We start from the raw sequence: 18,135 nt of genomic DNA, 5'->3' as shown, positions 1-18,135 counted from the left end.
CTGCATGATTCACTTGTTTTAATTTATTGAAATGAAAGATGTTAATGGGTTAAATTTTAGCACAGAAAGCAGGACGGGGGGTCATTGTTTGAAGCTATTCAAATCTCAAGCTAAACAAGAAATTAGGAAAAATTACTACTTTAGTAGGGCTGTTCCACGGGCTCTTGGAACAGCCTACCGAAGGAGGCAGTAATGAGTGGGGGGGGGGGGGAGGTAGATAACTTTAAGACGTCTAATCGGGATTTGATCGTAATCGGGAACTAATAAACTGACTAGGACCAGCCTAGCTGGGCCCAGTGTCTGTAGCTGGTCGTCATATTTGTATTTGTAAGAAGAAAGGAAAAAAGGATGTAAAAACACCAAACAAAATAGCAATGCTAAATATTAATAACTGAATCAGCCAGATGTGTTGATTAGAGGATTCTTTAAAAAATAATCAAAACTTTCTCTGGTTGTTTGTTTATTAATTTTTTGTTGATTTTATTTTTCTATTCCTCCTGTCTTAAGAACTGAAAGTATATCTAATGCATTTCCTTGAGCAACTCTGGTATTATATTTTGGTGAGATAATCCCTTGTAGAGATACTTTTTTTCTTAAAAAATGTTTATTCTCTGTTTTATTCATTTAATGAATTTGGTATTTTTAGAATCTTTTCCGTCCCATTTTTTCTATAAAAAAGTTTCATCATTGACACGGGTACAACTGCTGTGACATAGTGTCTCAAAATATTTCTATTGTGACAATTGAGGGAAGCACACTTTCGCAGTTTCTGCAACATGCTGCTTCAAAACCATTGAAGTATTATACAAAATCAAAACCACTGCATTTTCCCTTCTTTCTCTAATTTTATCTTGTGGTTGATCCCTGAGATACCTGAATGACTTTTCCCATTCTCTCAGCCTGTTTTTTCTAATGAAGCAGGGTTAAAAGAGGGAGGAGTCACTTACCCCTCTCTCTTTTTTTTACCTTGGGAGTTTACTGTAGTTAAAACTAGGAACATTGAATTTTTAAGTCCTTTTACTGCTAAAATAGTTGTAGAAAATTTGTGTGTGTGTGTGTGTGTTTTTTTTTTTTTTTTTTTTGGGTGGGGGGAAGTTGATCATAATGTACACAGAACTGACAAAAACTTGCGTTTTCGTTCATGTGAAATGCATTTATATTTTGCTTTTAGTAAAATATAAGTACACTTTGCCTATTTTGAATCTTTTTGTATCAAATGGTAGTTTGTACCTGTTATCATTCTTCTACGACAGCTTTACGATTTTTTTTTACATTTCTTTGCTGCATAATTTATTAAATTTAGGCAGCAAATTGCAGTTTCTTTTATTGCATTGTTTTATTATTATTATTAATTATTTCTTTACTGATTTTCAAATCCTTAATTTGCTTTCTTATTTTTATTCTTGCAGGGTATAAAAACTATTTGTGGAGCTGGTGATCCAAAGATTCGGCATGGTGTAGCTATTCATATTTTTGTATGTAATGTATCTATGGAAGACAAGTATGTATAAACTCTTTTTCTTAATAACATTGAAATAATATTAAGTTAAAATGTGCGCCTAAAAGATCAGTGTATTTAAAGTGTATTATAGATGTAGGGATTTATGGTTGAGTTTTTTCCTACTTTTCTGTTTTTAACGGAAGACTTCTGCTTTTCACAATGTTCTTCTGGACAGAAGACAAAACATTCTGTTAAGTCTTATTTTCTCGCTTTTGTTTGACTGTTTCTCCAGTTTTCATATTATTCAACAAAGAATTTCCTATTTTGAGGTTTATTTATGCAAAAAAATAATTCTATCACTAAGCCCCGCATTTGAAAATTTTCCAGGAGGGTTCAAAGGGTACATACTCAATGTATATTATATACCACATATATATGAATACACTCATTTCTCAAAGCTGGGGAGGGGGGAGCAATGCCTTCTAAATAGTGTGCCTGACAATATCTCTAACTCTTTTTTCTATCTAACGGGGCTGTGTTAGAAGTAGAGGTCCTACCTTTTGCAGACCTATTGCAGTCCCCAGGCATAGCATCTATTCTTTTGTGCAACACCACTATTAGCGGCTACCACTATCACGAGATTTTTGATGCCTAGGTTCCCCACCAGATGGAGGCACCTGAGCTCTATTCAATGCAAAAAACCTCTAGGAATTTGATTTTGCCAAGAGCACTCCAAGCCAATCAAATACTTGAGGGATATTTTTCATGTTGCATATTCATACAACATAGACACTGTCGATTTTTTTGGGTCTTGAAAATCCTCCTGGAATCAGGTTTGAACCTATGCCTTTGAGCGTAAGAAACTAGAGTCTAACCCCTACATCACTCTGTTCACAAATATCTCTGTTCACACTAACCAGTCGACCGGTGAGTAACTGGTTGCTAACCGCAGCGTTCTTGAGAGCTACTGGTTAACTGGTTGCTTCTGATGTCGTTTTATAAGCCTCACCGATTGATCTGCCGGTCGACCGCAACTCTAGCTGGTTGATTGGTTGATGGAACCATGTGAAATTTTTGACCAATTATATGTATTTTTCACCTGCATATTATTTGTCTGCGTCATGTCTGCACAAGTAACCGGTGATCAACCAAAAGCGTTTGATGCAGCATTGGTTCGTGAACAACCGGTTAGTAACCACTGACGTCTTTGCTGTCACGTGATTAACCAACCGGTCGCTACCGGTCGTGCTCATCGAACGTAAGCTAACTGTGATACCAAGCATGAAAAACGCACATCCATGTTTATTGTTTTTTTTTTTTTTTATTGATGATTTTCCAAACAATCAATATGGTTCTTGTGGTTCTGGTAGCTATTCTTATGAATCAAGCATCTTTAAGCATGTAAAAAAAAAGCAAGCTGAGCAAACAAACTTCTTAGGCAAATTATTTTTTTTCTTCCATTCCCATTCACAGAATGAAGGTGTTATATGTGTAATCTTATTGCATCCTTATTAAGAATTGGAATCTTTTGCTTTAATATTTTAAAATCTTTACTATAACATTTAAAGATAGATTTTATTATATAAAAAATAGTGGGGCAAAATAGCGGACATTTAAGTAAAATGTTAAGCTTCAAAAACAGCTAATGAATGTAAAATCACAAATCTGAATGGGAAATTGTGGTCTTAAATTTTTAGGTGCAGCATATGACCAAAAACCTCTAATCTCGAAGTTTGAAATGTTTCAGTTCTTAAAAGTAATTTGTGAGTGTTTTTTTTTTTTTTTTTTGTTAATGCTATAGGTAATTAATCAAAAAATATTGTAAGTGATTTTGTTAGTTAATAGGTCTACTATTGTTTTTTAATTTGTTTAAAAGTTTAAATATGTTTTACATTTTAAAATTTATTTTTATTTTTTAGATGTTTCTATAATTCTGATGGTGATTTCCTAATAGGTATAATTTTTTGGAAGATTATGTGTAAATCTTGAAAAATTTATTCATAGTTTCGTTTGATTTTCATACTAATTTGACTGTTTTTGCCCCTAGTGCCACAGCAAGGAAGGCTGACAGTCACAACAGAATTTGGAAGAATGTATGTTGAGCCCAATGAAATTTGTGTTATGCAGGTACATTATTTGATAATTGAAAAAGAAGAATTATTTTTGAATGCTGTAATTTAGCAAAACCTGTCGTCACATTCTTGTTTTTAATATGAAAAACGTTCATGTTTCTTTATTGAAGTATTCTTTTCCCAAATAATTGTAGTATAAATTGTTCCCTGGAATAGAAAACTACTTTGGTATGAAATATGTAACTAAATTCAAAATATTGAGAAAAATGTATTGAAACAATTATTCTTTTTTTCTTTTCTTTTTTGATGTTGATGTGTTTAAGAGTTTTAAAATTAAAACTCATTAACAATATTAGTAATTTTGATTTGGATAGCAATTTGGACTGTATTGGGTAGAAAAAGAAACTTGGAAATATGCAACTACCAACAGCCCGGTTATAACATCAGGGTGGCGACAGATCAGGGAGATCAGGGAAAAGTCAGGGAACTTTATTAATCAGGGAGAAGTCAGGGAAATATCAGGGAATTTTGAAAAAATAACAAAAAATCAGGAAAAATTGATTTTATGAAGAAAGAAATTTTTTTTTTTTTTTGCTTTACGAAATTAAATATTCTAACTCCCTACGTATTTTCCGCCAATTATCTGTTCAAAAAAAAAAGTAAAATTAATAAGGTGCGATTATACACTGCCGCATATTTGTGCATCTTTTTTCCTCAACGTCAAAGTATTGAATCTACTTTTTAACCACAGGATTAACTTCCTAAGATTGCTTCTATGTCTGTTAGGTTGTTTATTTCACCTAGCTTGAAATTTCCTTTCATGCTTTCAATGCGACGTAACATAAGCAACCATACAGACAAAGAGGAAGCCTTCATTAACCTCCTTAGCTCCTTTGCCTTTATTCCATTGTCTCTAAGTGATTAGCGTACTGTAATCACGATTTCAAGAAGAAGTCTTTGGTTTTTGAATTAGTACTATAAAAGCTTAAAAGTTTTTACTTCTTTGCGGTTTTAACTTAATTGCTGAAATTGAACTTTCAATTAAAAAAAAACTTTGTTTTTTGCCATTATACTATTTGTTGTCACCGCAGATTATAAAGGTTTTCTTTTCTTCCTACTTAAGTGATTCTTTAATTTTATAACCAAGTTGTATTCTTCTTTCATGTAATTTGAAATTAACTAATTGCTTTCTCTCTCTCTCTCTCTCTCTCTTTTTTTTTTCTTGCATTTCAAAGTTGTTTGTTACAAAAGCAATCCAGACTTGCCAACCCTCCGGATTTAGGCCTGAGTCTCCGTACTTTACGTTATTTTCGACACATCCGGATTTAGCGCTGATATCTCCGGATTTTTGTTCAAAAACTTAACAGCACCAAAAATTAATACATTTCTTCAAAAAAATATTCATTTTGATTGAAAAGAGAAAAAAAAAACCGCCCGCAAAGCTCTCAAACAGTTTTTTGGCGTTTTGCCAAACTGCCGAAACGCAGGTGTAGCCTACGAAAATGCAATGCAGCACAGAGGTTAACGGACAGAATTTTCGTAGGCTACGACATGGGACTCGCTTGTTTCTACGGAGTACGTCGTTGATCACGTAGCGTGTCTCATTGGAAGAAACAGGTGAACTAAAATAACTTTAACTTTGACGGTTTTCCTGCTAGCTCACGTGGTCAGAACTTGTTTGTTGTTTGTGTCGGCCGGTGCGAGTGCGAATTGTGTAATGTAAATTGTAAATGTACATGTATGTTGTGTTGCGTGTTGAGTAATATAAATTGTAAAGTGCGAAACGATGTCAAAAAAATATCGGACGGCATTCAGCAAAAGCTACACTGAACAATTTCCGTCAATCAAATCGTCAAGAAAAGGCGAACACTTTGCGTTTTGCTCCACCTGTGCCTGTGACTTCTCCATTTTGCATCGAGGTAAAGCTGACATAGAAAAACATATAAGCACAGAGAAACATACACGGAACTCGGCTAGCTTAAAAAATAATAAAAAACTTGATGCCCTTAAGTCTAATCAAGACTTGAATGTTATCCGTGCGGAAGCTCTTTTTACTACGTTTATTGTGGAGCATAATGTCGCAATTCATGCTAGTGATCACGTTGGAGCGTTGTTCCGAAAGATGTTCCCCGATAGCGATATCGCAAAAAAATATGGGTGCGCAAGGACCAAAACTACTGTAGTCATTAAAGAGATGGCAAAGTTTGAAAAAGAAAGTATTGTGGAAATACTGAAGAAAAGTCCTTTTTCAATTGCTACTGATGGTAGTAACAAAACTGATTGTAAATTATATCCAATTTGTGTCACATATTATAATGAATCTTCATTGCAAATTGAGTCTTCTTTGCTGTGTTCACCTGTTTTAGAATCAGATGGAACTGGGGTAAACATATCTCATCTTTTATTAAGCGCATTGAATGAAAACCAAATTGATCTGGACAATTGCCTAGCTTTCGGGGCTGATAATGCCCCTGTGATGATAGGAAAAAAAATTGGTGCTGCTGGCATTATGAGTAAAACCATTTCCAATTTATGTGTTATTGGCTGCCCTTGCCATCTTTTAAATCTCGCAGCTGAAAAAGGTGCAGCTATGCTCCCTGTAAATGTCGAGGAATATGTTATTGACATATATTACTATTTAGATAAAAGTTCCAAAAGAAAACAAAAATTAAAGCAATTTCAGGCATTGCATGATACAGAGACAAGAAAAATAATAAAACATGTATCAACTAGATGGCTTTCATTAGGGCGTTCTCTAAAACGCCTGTTGGAGCAGTGGGATCCGTTGGTATCTTTTTTCAAAGAAGAACTGAAAAGCAAGCCTAATTCAAATAATACTTTAAAAGATTACAAAATTCCAAAAGTAAAGGCCTCTGAAACAAGCAGCCGTTTTAACATGCAAGTAGTAGAGTCAACATCATCTAGAGCTAATTTTCAATCTAGCGCTGTTAAAAGACAGAAATTAGATCCTGATGTTGGTGATCATAAACTGTCCAAAAATATTCTTTCGAGAGAAGAAAGAATCTTTATGTTTCTAACTTCTGATTTAAGTAAAGCCTATTGCTTATTTTTAACTCATACTATACCACTTTTTGAAGAACCCAATGTCAAGTTGCAGTCAGGATCTCCACAAATACATATTCTTCATGAAATTTTAATTACAACTTTTAGGAATGTTTTATCCAGATTTATTGTTCCTTCAGCAATTAAAACCAGTACTTCATTGTTAGATGTAAAATATCATAGTGTGGAAAATCAGAGGTTAGATTCAGATCTTGTGATTGGACAAACATGTTCAAAAGTGGTGGAATCCTTAAAACCAAGTAAAAAAAAAGAGTTTTTTAAGTCAGTTAGGATTTATTTCACTACTGTCTGTGATTATATGTATCGTAAGTTCCCATTTAATGATGAAGTATTAATTAATGCTCAAGTATTGAACTTGAATAAGTTAGAGACATCTTCATTTTCTAGTGTACAGTTCTTCTGCCAAAAATTTCCAGTGTTGACAAAGCTTCTAAAATATCAAAGTTCTGATGCATTACTAGATGAACTGCAAGTTCAGTTTTGCTCTCTCCAAGTAGAAGCTTTGCCTGAGGATATTGTAACTGAAAAAAGAATGGATGTGAAGTGGGCGAAACTGAGTAATTATACTGAAAAAAAATATGATCTGCTATGTAAATTTATGCTCTCTCTGCTTACTTTACCACACAGTAATGCAGAATGCGAGAGAATTTTTAGCATGGTAACCAAAACCCACACTCAGTTTCGTTCTCAGTTATCAAATGAAAATTTAGAAAGCTTGCTGACAGTCAAGTCCAAAATGAAAGCTCCTTGCTTCGAAAAAAAGTTTGATGATTTATTTTTAAAAAAGGCAAAATCTTGCACTTTTAATTCTTTAAAATCATAAAATATTTTTTTAAAGCAAAATTTTCTTATCAAATGTAATATCTTGACAAGTATATGCTTATTAATTGTTTAGAAATGCTTTAGATTAATAGTATTCATTTTGCTATTATACCTCAACAGTTAATTACTAGTTCTATTAATAAAAGAATAATTAAACTTCAAATTGTTTTATTTCTGTGTATAAAATCCATATTTTCTGTGTAAAAAAATTCGTTTATAACACAATGCCATCATTTTAATCTTAGCATATTATGATTAAAACTTTTCTGTTCTGAAAGTAAGATATTATTGCGATTTTGATATGTCGGTACGTTGATAAATAAAATTGCAGGCTTTATCATGCAAATTGCAGGATTTTTCATTTGTCTAGGTTGGCAAGTCTGGCAATCTAAGATTTTTTTTCCGTTACATACTGAAATAATTTGAAATAGAGTTAACTTGTGTACTTAAGTAAATATCTTTATTTTTTTATTGTTAAAATGCTGTATTCATTCATTAAAACCTAGGTTCTTGATTAGAGAAAAGCTCCCTATGAATGGATGTCAAATGGTTTCATCTGTTTTGCATAAAAATGTCAATAAGTTGTATAAGAATAACTACATTATTTCTTCTTCTTCTACAAAATTTCAACTACCTTTTAGTTCTATCATAAATACACATATGTTTTTAAGAGTAATTTTAATAGTTTCTTAAAATTCTTATGCTAAGAGGTTTCTAGAAGTAGAGTATATTTTTTAATTTTAATTTTCTATAATCTTTCCATGTAGAAAAATTTAATGTACTGTTTTGTAGGTTTTTTTCCCCCCAAAAAAATTGACTTGGATATGTTTTTTTTTAACCATTTTATTTTAAAACAGTAGCATCTTTTTTAAATATATCTTTAGTTCAACAACTTTAGACAACTTAAAATGTTTAAAATACTGCATTTTATACAAACATGCAATGGATTTCAAGTAGAGCAAAGAAAGAAAACCATTATCATTGGTAACGCAAATCAGGGAAATTTGGTGAACTTAATCAGGGAAATCAGGGAAAAGCCAGGGAACTTTTTTTCACAGTTCCTGTCGCCACCCTGAACATCCAGAGACTGCAATTTTGTCCTTGTTATGGTGCTATTTCACAGTATTTTGTTCAAATGTAGAGTTCGCAGTATGACACTTCTTTTGCCATAACTATTTAACTTACTGTTTGATTAGCACAGAATTTATTTTGAGTTAGTCCTACCAATACGCAAACTCAAAATAAAACTGCTAATCGAACAGTAAATCAAGTAGTTATGGCAAAAGAAGTCATATTTTGGACTCTACATTTGGACGAAATACTGTGAAATCAAGGACGGATCCAGAAAGCATTCAAGAAGGGGGCAATTGATTTCGCACACACGCACAGATACTTAACCCTTTTGTGAATTCCCAAACCTCCACCCTTAAAATCATTGAAGATTGTCTCAAGTTAAGTTGTTTTTTTTTTTTTTTTTTGGAACATCTATTTCAAAAAAAAATTCTGGAGGTGGGTACGGAACCCCATCCCTTACCTTAACATCATCAAAGGTGTCCTATAATTGCTGTTTTTTTTTTTTTTTCCTTTGGTGTGCTACTAGTTTGTAATCTCAGCTTCAAGGAGAGAACATCTGCCTCATGGTTATTGCCTATTCCAGATGGATGAATTTATAACAAGGACGAAACTGCAGTCTTTAGATGTTATAGCTGAGCTGTCAGTATGTTGCATGTAGTTCTGCCTTAGCCCTGGTTTGGGCACTATAATTTAATGTCGATATCTCAATATCTTGGAAATGGTTTTAGTCTATAATAAACTGTAGAATCTTGTACTTCTGAGTTCATAGTGTATGTGTTGTGGATGCATTTGTTTCATGCCAAAACATTTAATTCCCCATTACATGCGCTTCTTTCTTCTTAAAATGTTGCCGTTTTATTTTTAATTGTTTTTTATTTTTCCACCACTTGAATATCTTTTGCTCTCTCAGTAACTTTTTTTTGCACCTCGTGCTTAGCTTGATGTATATTTGGAAAAATCAGGCATCATCCTATGATCTTAGGAATTCAACTCTCTCTTAGGAATTCAACAATAAAGCGTGCTTATGAAAAAATTAAAAAACTGCCTACGTCTATGCACAGAAACTGCGAGAAAGAATTACCAACATTTCCTGTTTTTTTTTTTTTTTTTTTTTTTTTTTTAAATCCTATGTCACGGACAAGTCCAAGTCTCCATGCATGGTTCAATCAAGTTTAACACTAATAAAAAATCGGCAACAAAAAAATTTTTGACTTGAAAACAAAGACTCTCCAAAAGATGGTTAAAATTCGTTAAGTCTCTTGTAGAACAGAGGGGGCAATTGGAAGAAGAAACATCATCTTTGAATTGTAAGTGTTCATATAAAAAGTCATGAGAAGTAGCAGTTCTAAAGTTTACCCTTGAAATTTTCCTGGGAAATTCCTGAGTAATATGTGTGGTCAAAAGATTTCAGGATTTTCCTGTAGCTTGATTAGCATGTTTGTACACATGACTTTCTCTTTTATCTTGTCCTTTATCATAAAATAACACTTTTGAACGGATAAAAGTAAGACTTAAGATAGTTTAGAAGTCTCTTTAGCGAGCTGATCAGCAGGTTCGTTGCCCGTTATGCCAGAATGGCTAGGATTCCATTGGTGCATAATTTTCCAACCTGAGTTTTAATGATATTGATTTCCTGAAATATATCAGCAGTAAGTCCTCAGTTTCTCTTAAAAAGAAGAGAAAATGTCACTTTGAATTAAACTTTGTGTAAACAACTTAAAACATTTCAATTGTTAAAGGGCTGTCAGACTGTCTTATTCACAACAGCTGCATGCACTGCTATCCCTGTTTGGATGTTCTCACTCATAAATGGCTCTCTGATCCTTCCTTATGTTATTTTGTTGAAATTTTGACTCTTCTTTCTAGAAAATTTTCCCACCTCTCTTATCCATTATTACCAGATATACAAGCAGATTACTTGTTTATTTTATATTCTATTGCCCTAATTTTATCCTAAATTCTACCTTGCGTACTCTTACAAAAGCTGTTGTTGTACCAATATGTTTTTCGAGTGTTCAACTGGTTTTCATTAGTCCAAAATCTTACATTAGAGCTGCAACACATTAGTAAGAATTTTCTTTTCTTTTCAAAAATTATAAAGTAATTAACTGGCACATGTGCAGTTCTAATATTATACTAAAATAATATAAATGCATATAACTAAATTGTATCAGCAAACTTTTCTAGGATTTTATTTATGTACAGTGAAACATGTTTAACACAAAAACGCTTAACATGGAAAATCGGTTAATGCGCAGTGATATAATGGTCCGTACAGTATAATGTGCAATTTAATACAAATCTTTTAACAAGAAAAATTATTTCGGTCCCTTCAGCTTTTTGTTAGACGTTTTTCACTGTATTTATTAATTTCTTTATTTTTGTAAAAATATCACTATATACTCACATTCTAAAAGTTGAAGTATAAGAATTTTTGCTAAAAATACTTTGATGAAAGCTTTTTTTTTAAATTATTTTTTAAATTTTTCTTAATGGAATAATCTATTCAGAATTGAATTGCCAATGATGTAAGGAGGATTGTTTTGTGTCCATTTCATTCTAGCAAGGCATGAAGTTCAATGTTGGCGTAGAAGGACCCAGTCGTGGTTATATATTGGAAGTGTTTGATGCACATTTCAACCTGCCTTATCTGGGACCTATAGGTAACGTATTCCAATTCATGGAAGAAGTTCCTTACTTTGAGTAGGAATGCTCAAATTCTGAAACTAAAATTATTTCAGTCAATTTTTTGACATTTTATTCATAACATTCAAAGCAAAGAAAAAACTAGTATGTTGTGGCCATCACGAAACTTTCTTCTATATTTTTCCTTTTTTTGATCCCTCCCCATGCTTGACGAGGAAGCAATATTCCCAACAAAAACAAAATTACACATGCAAAAACTTGACGACCATCCCAATGTCTGAATTATTGCAAAAGCAAAGCAAAGAGCGAAAATTGAAAGTTATTTTAAAAGCCTTGCTTGAATTAATTAGAAATATTTTATTTGTTAACAAACATAAGATGGCAACAGTTAAAAATTTTAAATCATTGAGATAATATTTCCTATCATTTCCATACAATTAAAATCACGAGAAATACGCAGACGACAATCTATTACGATTTATCTTTCTTATTGTTGCATTAATAAAGCTATTTTTATTCGCAAAAAAAATAAATAAATCAACACCTCTTGGAGCGATTGGCATCCAAATTGAACCAAAGCCTGTTTACGTATGGATTCACATATATTCCAAATTTCAAACAGAACGTAGCATTACTTCTTGAGATAGGGCACTCACAATGGAAAAAAAGAACGGGCGATTGCGCTACCCCCCTTTTTAGCTGTTGACACCAAAATAAAATCAGCTCTTATATCCACTAAGGGCTACTTGTCAAAAAAATTTTGTTTGATTCCGTTCGTTATTTCTTGAGATACAGCAGTCACAATTGACGGCGAAAAACGTTCTATAACTCAACCCCCGTTTGAGCTATTGACACCAAAATTGAATCAGCAACTGCTCCTGTTAGGGGCAACATTTGGACCAAATTTTGTTTGATTCCGCCAGTTACTTCCTGAGGAATAGCAAGCACGCGTAACTCAAAAAACGTCCCATTGCTCCACCCCCCTTGGAGGAATTCGCGCCAAAAACCAATGGGCACAAGTTCGCATAGGGGCACATATGTGTACCAAACTTCGTTCAATTTCTTGCTGTAGTTTTTGCTGTAGAGCGACCACAAAAAACTGGTCACACACAGACGTGACACACATACACACACACACTTACACACACACACACAGACAGACAGACATTTTCCAAAAATTGTCGAAATGGGATCAGCACACCTCAAAACGTTCGAATCCTTCGAAATTCGAAAATTTGCACGAATCCAATACTTTCTTCTATATATTAGATATAGAAGAAAGTAAAAAGCATATGAAACTATTACATTGAAGTTATTTTATAGTAAATGATAAAAACAATATTATTAAAGCACAAAATTGCAAAAATGTCACCTATGCGGTGTGCATGTTTCCTCTACATGGAAAAAAAATTCCTTATAACTGCAAAATACATGTTTACAATAATTTTGAAACATTGTTTTTTTACTATGTTTTTTTCTTTTTAACATTTATTTTTTCTTCACTTAAGTATTTTTCATCTTATTTCATAATTATATTCAAAAAATAACATTTTTATATAGGTGCAAATGGTTTAGCGAACCCTCGAGATTTTCTTACTCCTGTTGCTCTTTATGAAGACAGGGAAATAGAAAACTATACTGTTATCAATAAATTTCAAGGAAAACTTTTTGCAGCTCATCAGGTAACTCTATACATTTTGTATGTTTAATTCAACTTAAAAGTTTTTACTACGTCTTTAAAGAAATTGACTGCATTTTTTTAATTTTATTTTTTTTTTCTAATTTGTAAAATGCAATTCACTTTTGTCGTTTTTACCCCGACTTCTTTTAGTTTTACTATTAAAAAAACTTTTCTAGTGTTTTTTTTTTTTTTTCATATTTATTAGATGCTTAAATAATTTGTTATTTCGTTCCAGAATCATTCTCCATTTGATGTTGTGGCCTGGCATGGCAACTATGTCCCTTATAAATATAACCTTTCCAACTTCATGGCCATCAATTCAGTTTCCTTTGACCATCCCGTAAGTGTTTGTTTCCAAATAATTGAAGGTTTATTTTTATTATTATTATTTTTTTTTTTTTTTTTCTGAATGCTCTGTAGATAAAAATTTAGGAATTTTTGGAAGAGCTTTTATCAGAATAATTTGATTCTCTAAAAATGAGTCAATAATGAGGATTACATTTCTGGTCATCAAAAAGCCATGAACAAGATATTACATACAAAGTCAGCTTAATGAACTATCATATGCAAGTAAAGTAAAGTTTAACACTTAGAGTTGTTTTGCATTTAGCAACATGCAAAGTGTCCTTTATTTTGTGGCTTACTTATCTTGACCATATTTGCAGATCCTATCGACCATGTTCAAGAAAATAAGGATAATGCAATAAAATAGTCGGGACACAAATTAACATCTTAAGCAGTACTTAAAATACACCACCAGCTCAGTTATTCCATCCGAGGACTGCAGTTTCGTGCTTTTTAGCACTCATCAGCCCGGAATAGGAATCACATGAGCTGGTGGCGGAAAACCTCTTAAGGGGCCCTTTAAGGGTTTGGCTTCTAGAGAGCTAAACAAACTGGTAGCTAATGTAGAATTAGCACACCAGATAAGTGACTGCAGCAATGGTGCGGTTCAACTCAAAGATTGATGGCAAAGCAGGGTTGCACCGGTACATTAGCTACCAGTTTCTTTGGCTCTCTAGGCTTCCTTAAGAGGTTTTTCGTCACCAGCTCATGTGATTCCTATTCCGTGCTGATGAGTGCTAAAAGCACGAAACTGCAGTCCTCGGATGGAATAACTGAGCTGGTGGTGTATTTTAAGTATTTCTGCCTTAGCCCTGGATTAGGGCGGTAAATTACTACAAAATCTTAAGCAATAGTTTCACTCTTCCACGACTTAGTGACTCAGTTATGAAATGCCGAAAATCATTACTTTGAACTTTTGGAAGTTAGCTTCTAAGGGGCTATACACAAGCTGACATATTTTACTATGTTATGTGCATCTAATTTACAAGCAGACAGTTTTTACCAGCCTGCTCTTGTTTATTTTAAATCACTTTTATGCAGTTAATTTTAGTTATACAACTGTAAAAGAAATTTCATTATCCATTGTTAAGGTACCAAAATATTTTTACTTTTATTGTCTTGATTAGTATGATTGATAAGATCACAGGAGAAAAATATGTAAATGACGTGCTTAAAACACTGGATCCAGTAAAAAAAAATCTTTTGTCTGCAATTTCAATGCAAAAAAAAAAAAAAAAACCACACAATAAAACTGGACAATTAAGCATTATTATTATTATTATTATTATTATTATTATTTTGAAAGATTTGCAGTTACTTTTTTCTTACTCTAAAGGAGAGAAAAAAAGCTTTGATTTTTTTTTCCAGAGTAGCATAACCAGTACTATATTGTTTATTGAACTAAATTTTTCATCAGCATTATTAGAACAATACAATATTAAGAATTTTTCTGTGCTCAGAAGTAATCCTTCAGATCTTGTTGATATCAAATCTTAGATCATTACACTTCTAAGATACCTAGAAAAGACTCATGGAGACACTCTAGAAATGAAAAGAGGCACTATCCTGAGAAAAAAATTTTTTGCTTAAACTGACCTAACAAATCACAGTATAAATTTTTACTCAGAAATTTAAAAGGGTCTGAAAATCAGTTCCTTGTGCCTTTCTTCTTAATTTACATTGAAGAGTAATAGGATGGGGAGCTCAAAATATCAATCCAAAGATCAGTAATTGTCTGTCAAAGTCATAGAAATAATCTCCATTTATTAGATAAAATTTTGATTTTTCAGGTAAGTAAAATATCATTGAAATATTTTGATTAAAACAGTAGATATAAGCATGAAATACAAATAAATTCTTCAGTTTTTCCTTCCACACAATTTCAAGTTAAGGATTAGAACAAATTATGTTTGTTTTTCTTTTTGAGTACAAATGTGTGAATGTATTTTTTTATACATTTGCAATTCCACCCTCACCCTTTCTTTTTTAAGTTTTCAGATAATTAATCTACTCTAAAATTCCCCATTCTTTGTGTTGAAAGTGAATATTGCTCTGTTAATAAATGATTTCCTCATTGCAGGACCCATCCATTTTCACTGTCTTGACCTGTCCTTCTGCACGACAAGGAATAGCTGTGGCAGATTTTATTATCTTTCCTCCCAGGTGGGGTGTTGCTGAGGGAACATTCAGGCCGCCATATTATCACAGTGAGTATTATTTTCGTGATAGAGTTTAGATCATAGAAGAAACATGACAAAATGACTATGGTCATGATTTGAACTCTGAAGAAGTCGCCTACCTCTGTGGCAGATAATGGAGCTCTTTGTGACATTCTAATAAAATTCAGGAAAACTTTCTGAAGAATAATATTGACTCTAAACAATTTACACAAACAATTACTTTTGATTTAAAATAAGGTATGCGTAATGTTAGGATTATACCAGACATCCAGATCTTAAACCCCCGTGTAGAATGATGTCTTGCCTGTATTTGAAAAATATCTAGATTTTTAGATAGAAATTGTGTTGCAATGTTGCCTGTAGCCAACATGTGTGAAAACTGCACCACTTTCTGCCCCTACTGCAGATATTTCCATCTATATTGGAAGCTTTAAACTGCAACTATATTGTGCCATAGCACAATATCTGTACTTCTCTATGATTTAATACGTAAATGATTGCTACTTTAATATTGTTGGTGGTTCCTAAGTTCCCAAAAGGTTTTATGGTTCTATACTTATTTATGTGTATGATTTTTGCCAACTCCAATCCATCATGTAGATGGATTAGAGATAGATCAGCTTTATGGTCATCAATCAGTAACGAACAGCATTGTGAAGCATATGGTATGTTTCCAGATTGTTAAAAACCCTTTCTGAGAGTGAAAAATTGATTGTTTTCACAATGTTTCTGCACAAAAGTATGACGATTAACTTCTTAAATTGTCGGATTTCAGTACAAAACATTGCTGGTAAATTTTTGTTTAAATATTTAGCATTCAAACTTATATTTAATTCTTTTCATTCATTTTTACATTATTTGATGCAAAATAATAATGTCCTATTTGAAAATTACAAAAAGTGTTATGACATTTCAAGAGAGCTAAATGTTTTGTAAAGAGTGACACAAAAGTTAATCAGCATAGCTTTAGCCAGTAGCCTCACTTCTCCCTCCAATCTTTCATTATAATAGAAAGAAAGTCTAAAATTGACCTACATAAATTATGGTATCCCTACAAAATGTTCATACACTAATTTTGCTAATGACTTTTTTCCTTGTATGTATTTAAAATCAGCATTTTTTTTATTGAAAGATCTCATGATTTCAAAAACCCAGGAACTACTTTTTTCCTGCAGTCTGTTTTTGCATTAAAGCTTAATTACTTCTACTCCATCCCATGGTTGCCACACTTCCGTCCAAGGGACGGAATTCCGTCTTTTCAAAAATTTCGGCCATCGGATTTCTTTATTCCATGTTCAAAATGATTTTTATTGATGAAACAAATCTTTACTTTTGAATCTCTCACTCTCAAAAAAAGGTCTTATTCTTCTGAGGACAAAAAACTGGCCCATCTGCTAAAGTTAAAAAGATGAGCTGTTTTTTCCCCCAAAAAAAGAATTAAATAAGTCACTCAATCTGTTGATTTCAACCATTCTTATCTTAATCTGGAAAATTTTATTAAAGTTTTTATCACAATGCATCTTGTAGCCAAGATCTCATACCTGAATTTTTTTTAATTACTATTTTTTTGTATGAAATATGAATTATTTATGTAACATGAACTATAAAATCTGAAGCTTTTTCTCTGCAGTAGCAAATAGTAAGTTTTTTTTATTGTATTTTATTATTAAGTTCTTTTTCTGCTTTTACCTCCCAAAAATCTTGGACAATGATATGTTATTTTTTATTTAGGTTTTAATTTTTACTTAATCTTACAATTTGGTTTTACTATATAGTTGCAGCATCAAAAATTAGCATTATATATGTCTAAAACATCAAACAAACTAAGCGCTAACATTTTGGTGTCGCGAAATGGAGCCACGCGCTTTTCAGTCCTGGCCAATTTTTATAGTGGCACCCATGCTCCATCCAATCGAGTTTAATACCATTGGGAGAATAACAGGCTTCTGGCTCCTACTCGAATTTTGTCCTTTTATCAATGCAACTATTAACTAGTTAAAAATCTTATTCCAAATTGGAAATTATTTTTGCAAATCTTGATAACTGCTGTAAAATCTTGGTTTTTATAACTTAATTTGTTTGCTTGTTTGTTTGGGAAAGAAAGTAAAGGATTTTCAGCTTGAAATATTTTGTCTACATTCTAATTACCTCTGGCAGTAATATGTTCTGAAGTTCTTCTTTCCCCCCACTCTGTCTTTGAAAAATATTGTATTTATAACTCAGTTTTCACTCCTAATGCATTAAAAGACTTTTTTACCTTTTTGCTAAAAGTAAATTGAAAAAGAAAAAAACATTAATGATACACAAAAATTGCAAATTATTGCCCGCATTTGTTTTCCGGTTACAAGGATCCCCTTTTTCAATACAGTTTATGTAACAATTATGGATGAAAATAAAATCCAGCAAAAAATTATTGTCAGTTATTCTTTAATCCATAAGGTCATGTCTTTCACATTGAAAAAGGGGCGAGATGTAAGCCCTACATCTATGTCTGTATGCAATTATTTGCAATTTTTGTGCTGATGTAATAAGGAAAACTAAACCAAATAAGGGACTAAATTTTGCAACAAAATAGTGACTCTGAAAACATCAGTTGAGTTATGAATCAATTTTTTTACCTGATGTAATACAACAAATATTTTTATTCAAAATTCTTTCTCTAATACTTTGAAATACTCTTTTATAATACGAAGAATGTTGGAGTGATGTTTAACTTATAAGGTTAAAGTTTTAGGTTTTATCTTCTGTAATACCTTTCAGTTTTTTTTTTTTTTTTTTTTTTTGATATTT

The 18,135-nt window shown here is 32.3% G+C and overlaps 1 protein-coding gene across 2 annotated transcripts in view; it reads left to right on the top strand.

Annotated features, from left to right (window-relative positions):
• LOC129216894 (homogentisate 1,2-dioxygenase-like) overlaps positions 1 to 18,135 on the top strand; it is a 72,534-nt gene that overhangs the window by 37,379 nt on the left and 17,020 nt on the right. For both annotated transcript variants that reach the window (XM_054851111.1, XM_054851110.1), the window contains 7 exons: positions 1,410 to 1,501; positions 3,361 to 3,395; positions 3,489 to 3,568; positions 11,057 to 11,156; positions 12,700 to 12,821; positions 13,056 to 13,160; positions 15,246 to 15,372. In XM_054851111.1, the coding sequence (XP_054707086.1) occupies positions 1,410 to 1,501; positions 3,361 to 3,395; positions 3,489 to 3,568; positions 11,057 to 11,156; positions 12,700 to 12,821; positions 13,056 to 13,160; positions 15,246 to 15,372 (661 nt within the window). The remainder of the gene's footprint in view (positions 1 to 1,409; positions 1,502 to 3,360; positions 3,396 to 3,488; positions 3,569 to 11,056; positions 11,157 to 12,699; positions 12,822 to 13,055; positions 13,161 to 15,245; positions 15,373 to 18,135) is intronic.

This window comes from Uloborus diversus, chromosome 2 (assembly GCF_026930045.1).
Source record: "Uloborus diversus isolate 005 chromosome 2, Udiv.v.3.1, whole genome shotgun sequence".
Taxonomy (NCBI): Eukaryota; Metazoa; Arthropoda; class Arachnida; order Araneae; family Uloboridae; genus Uloborus; species Uloborus diversus.
This window is presented reverse-complemented; position numbering and strand designations above follow the sequence as displayed.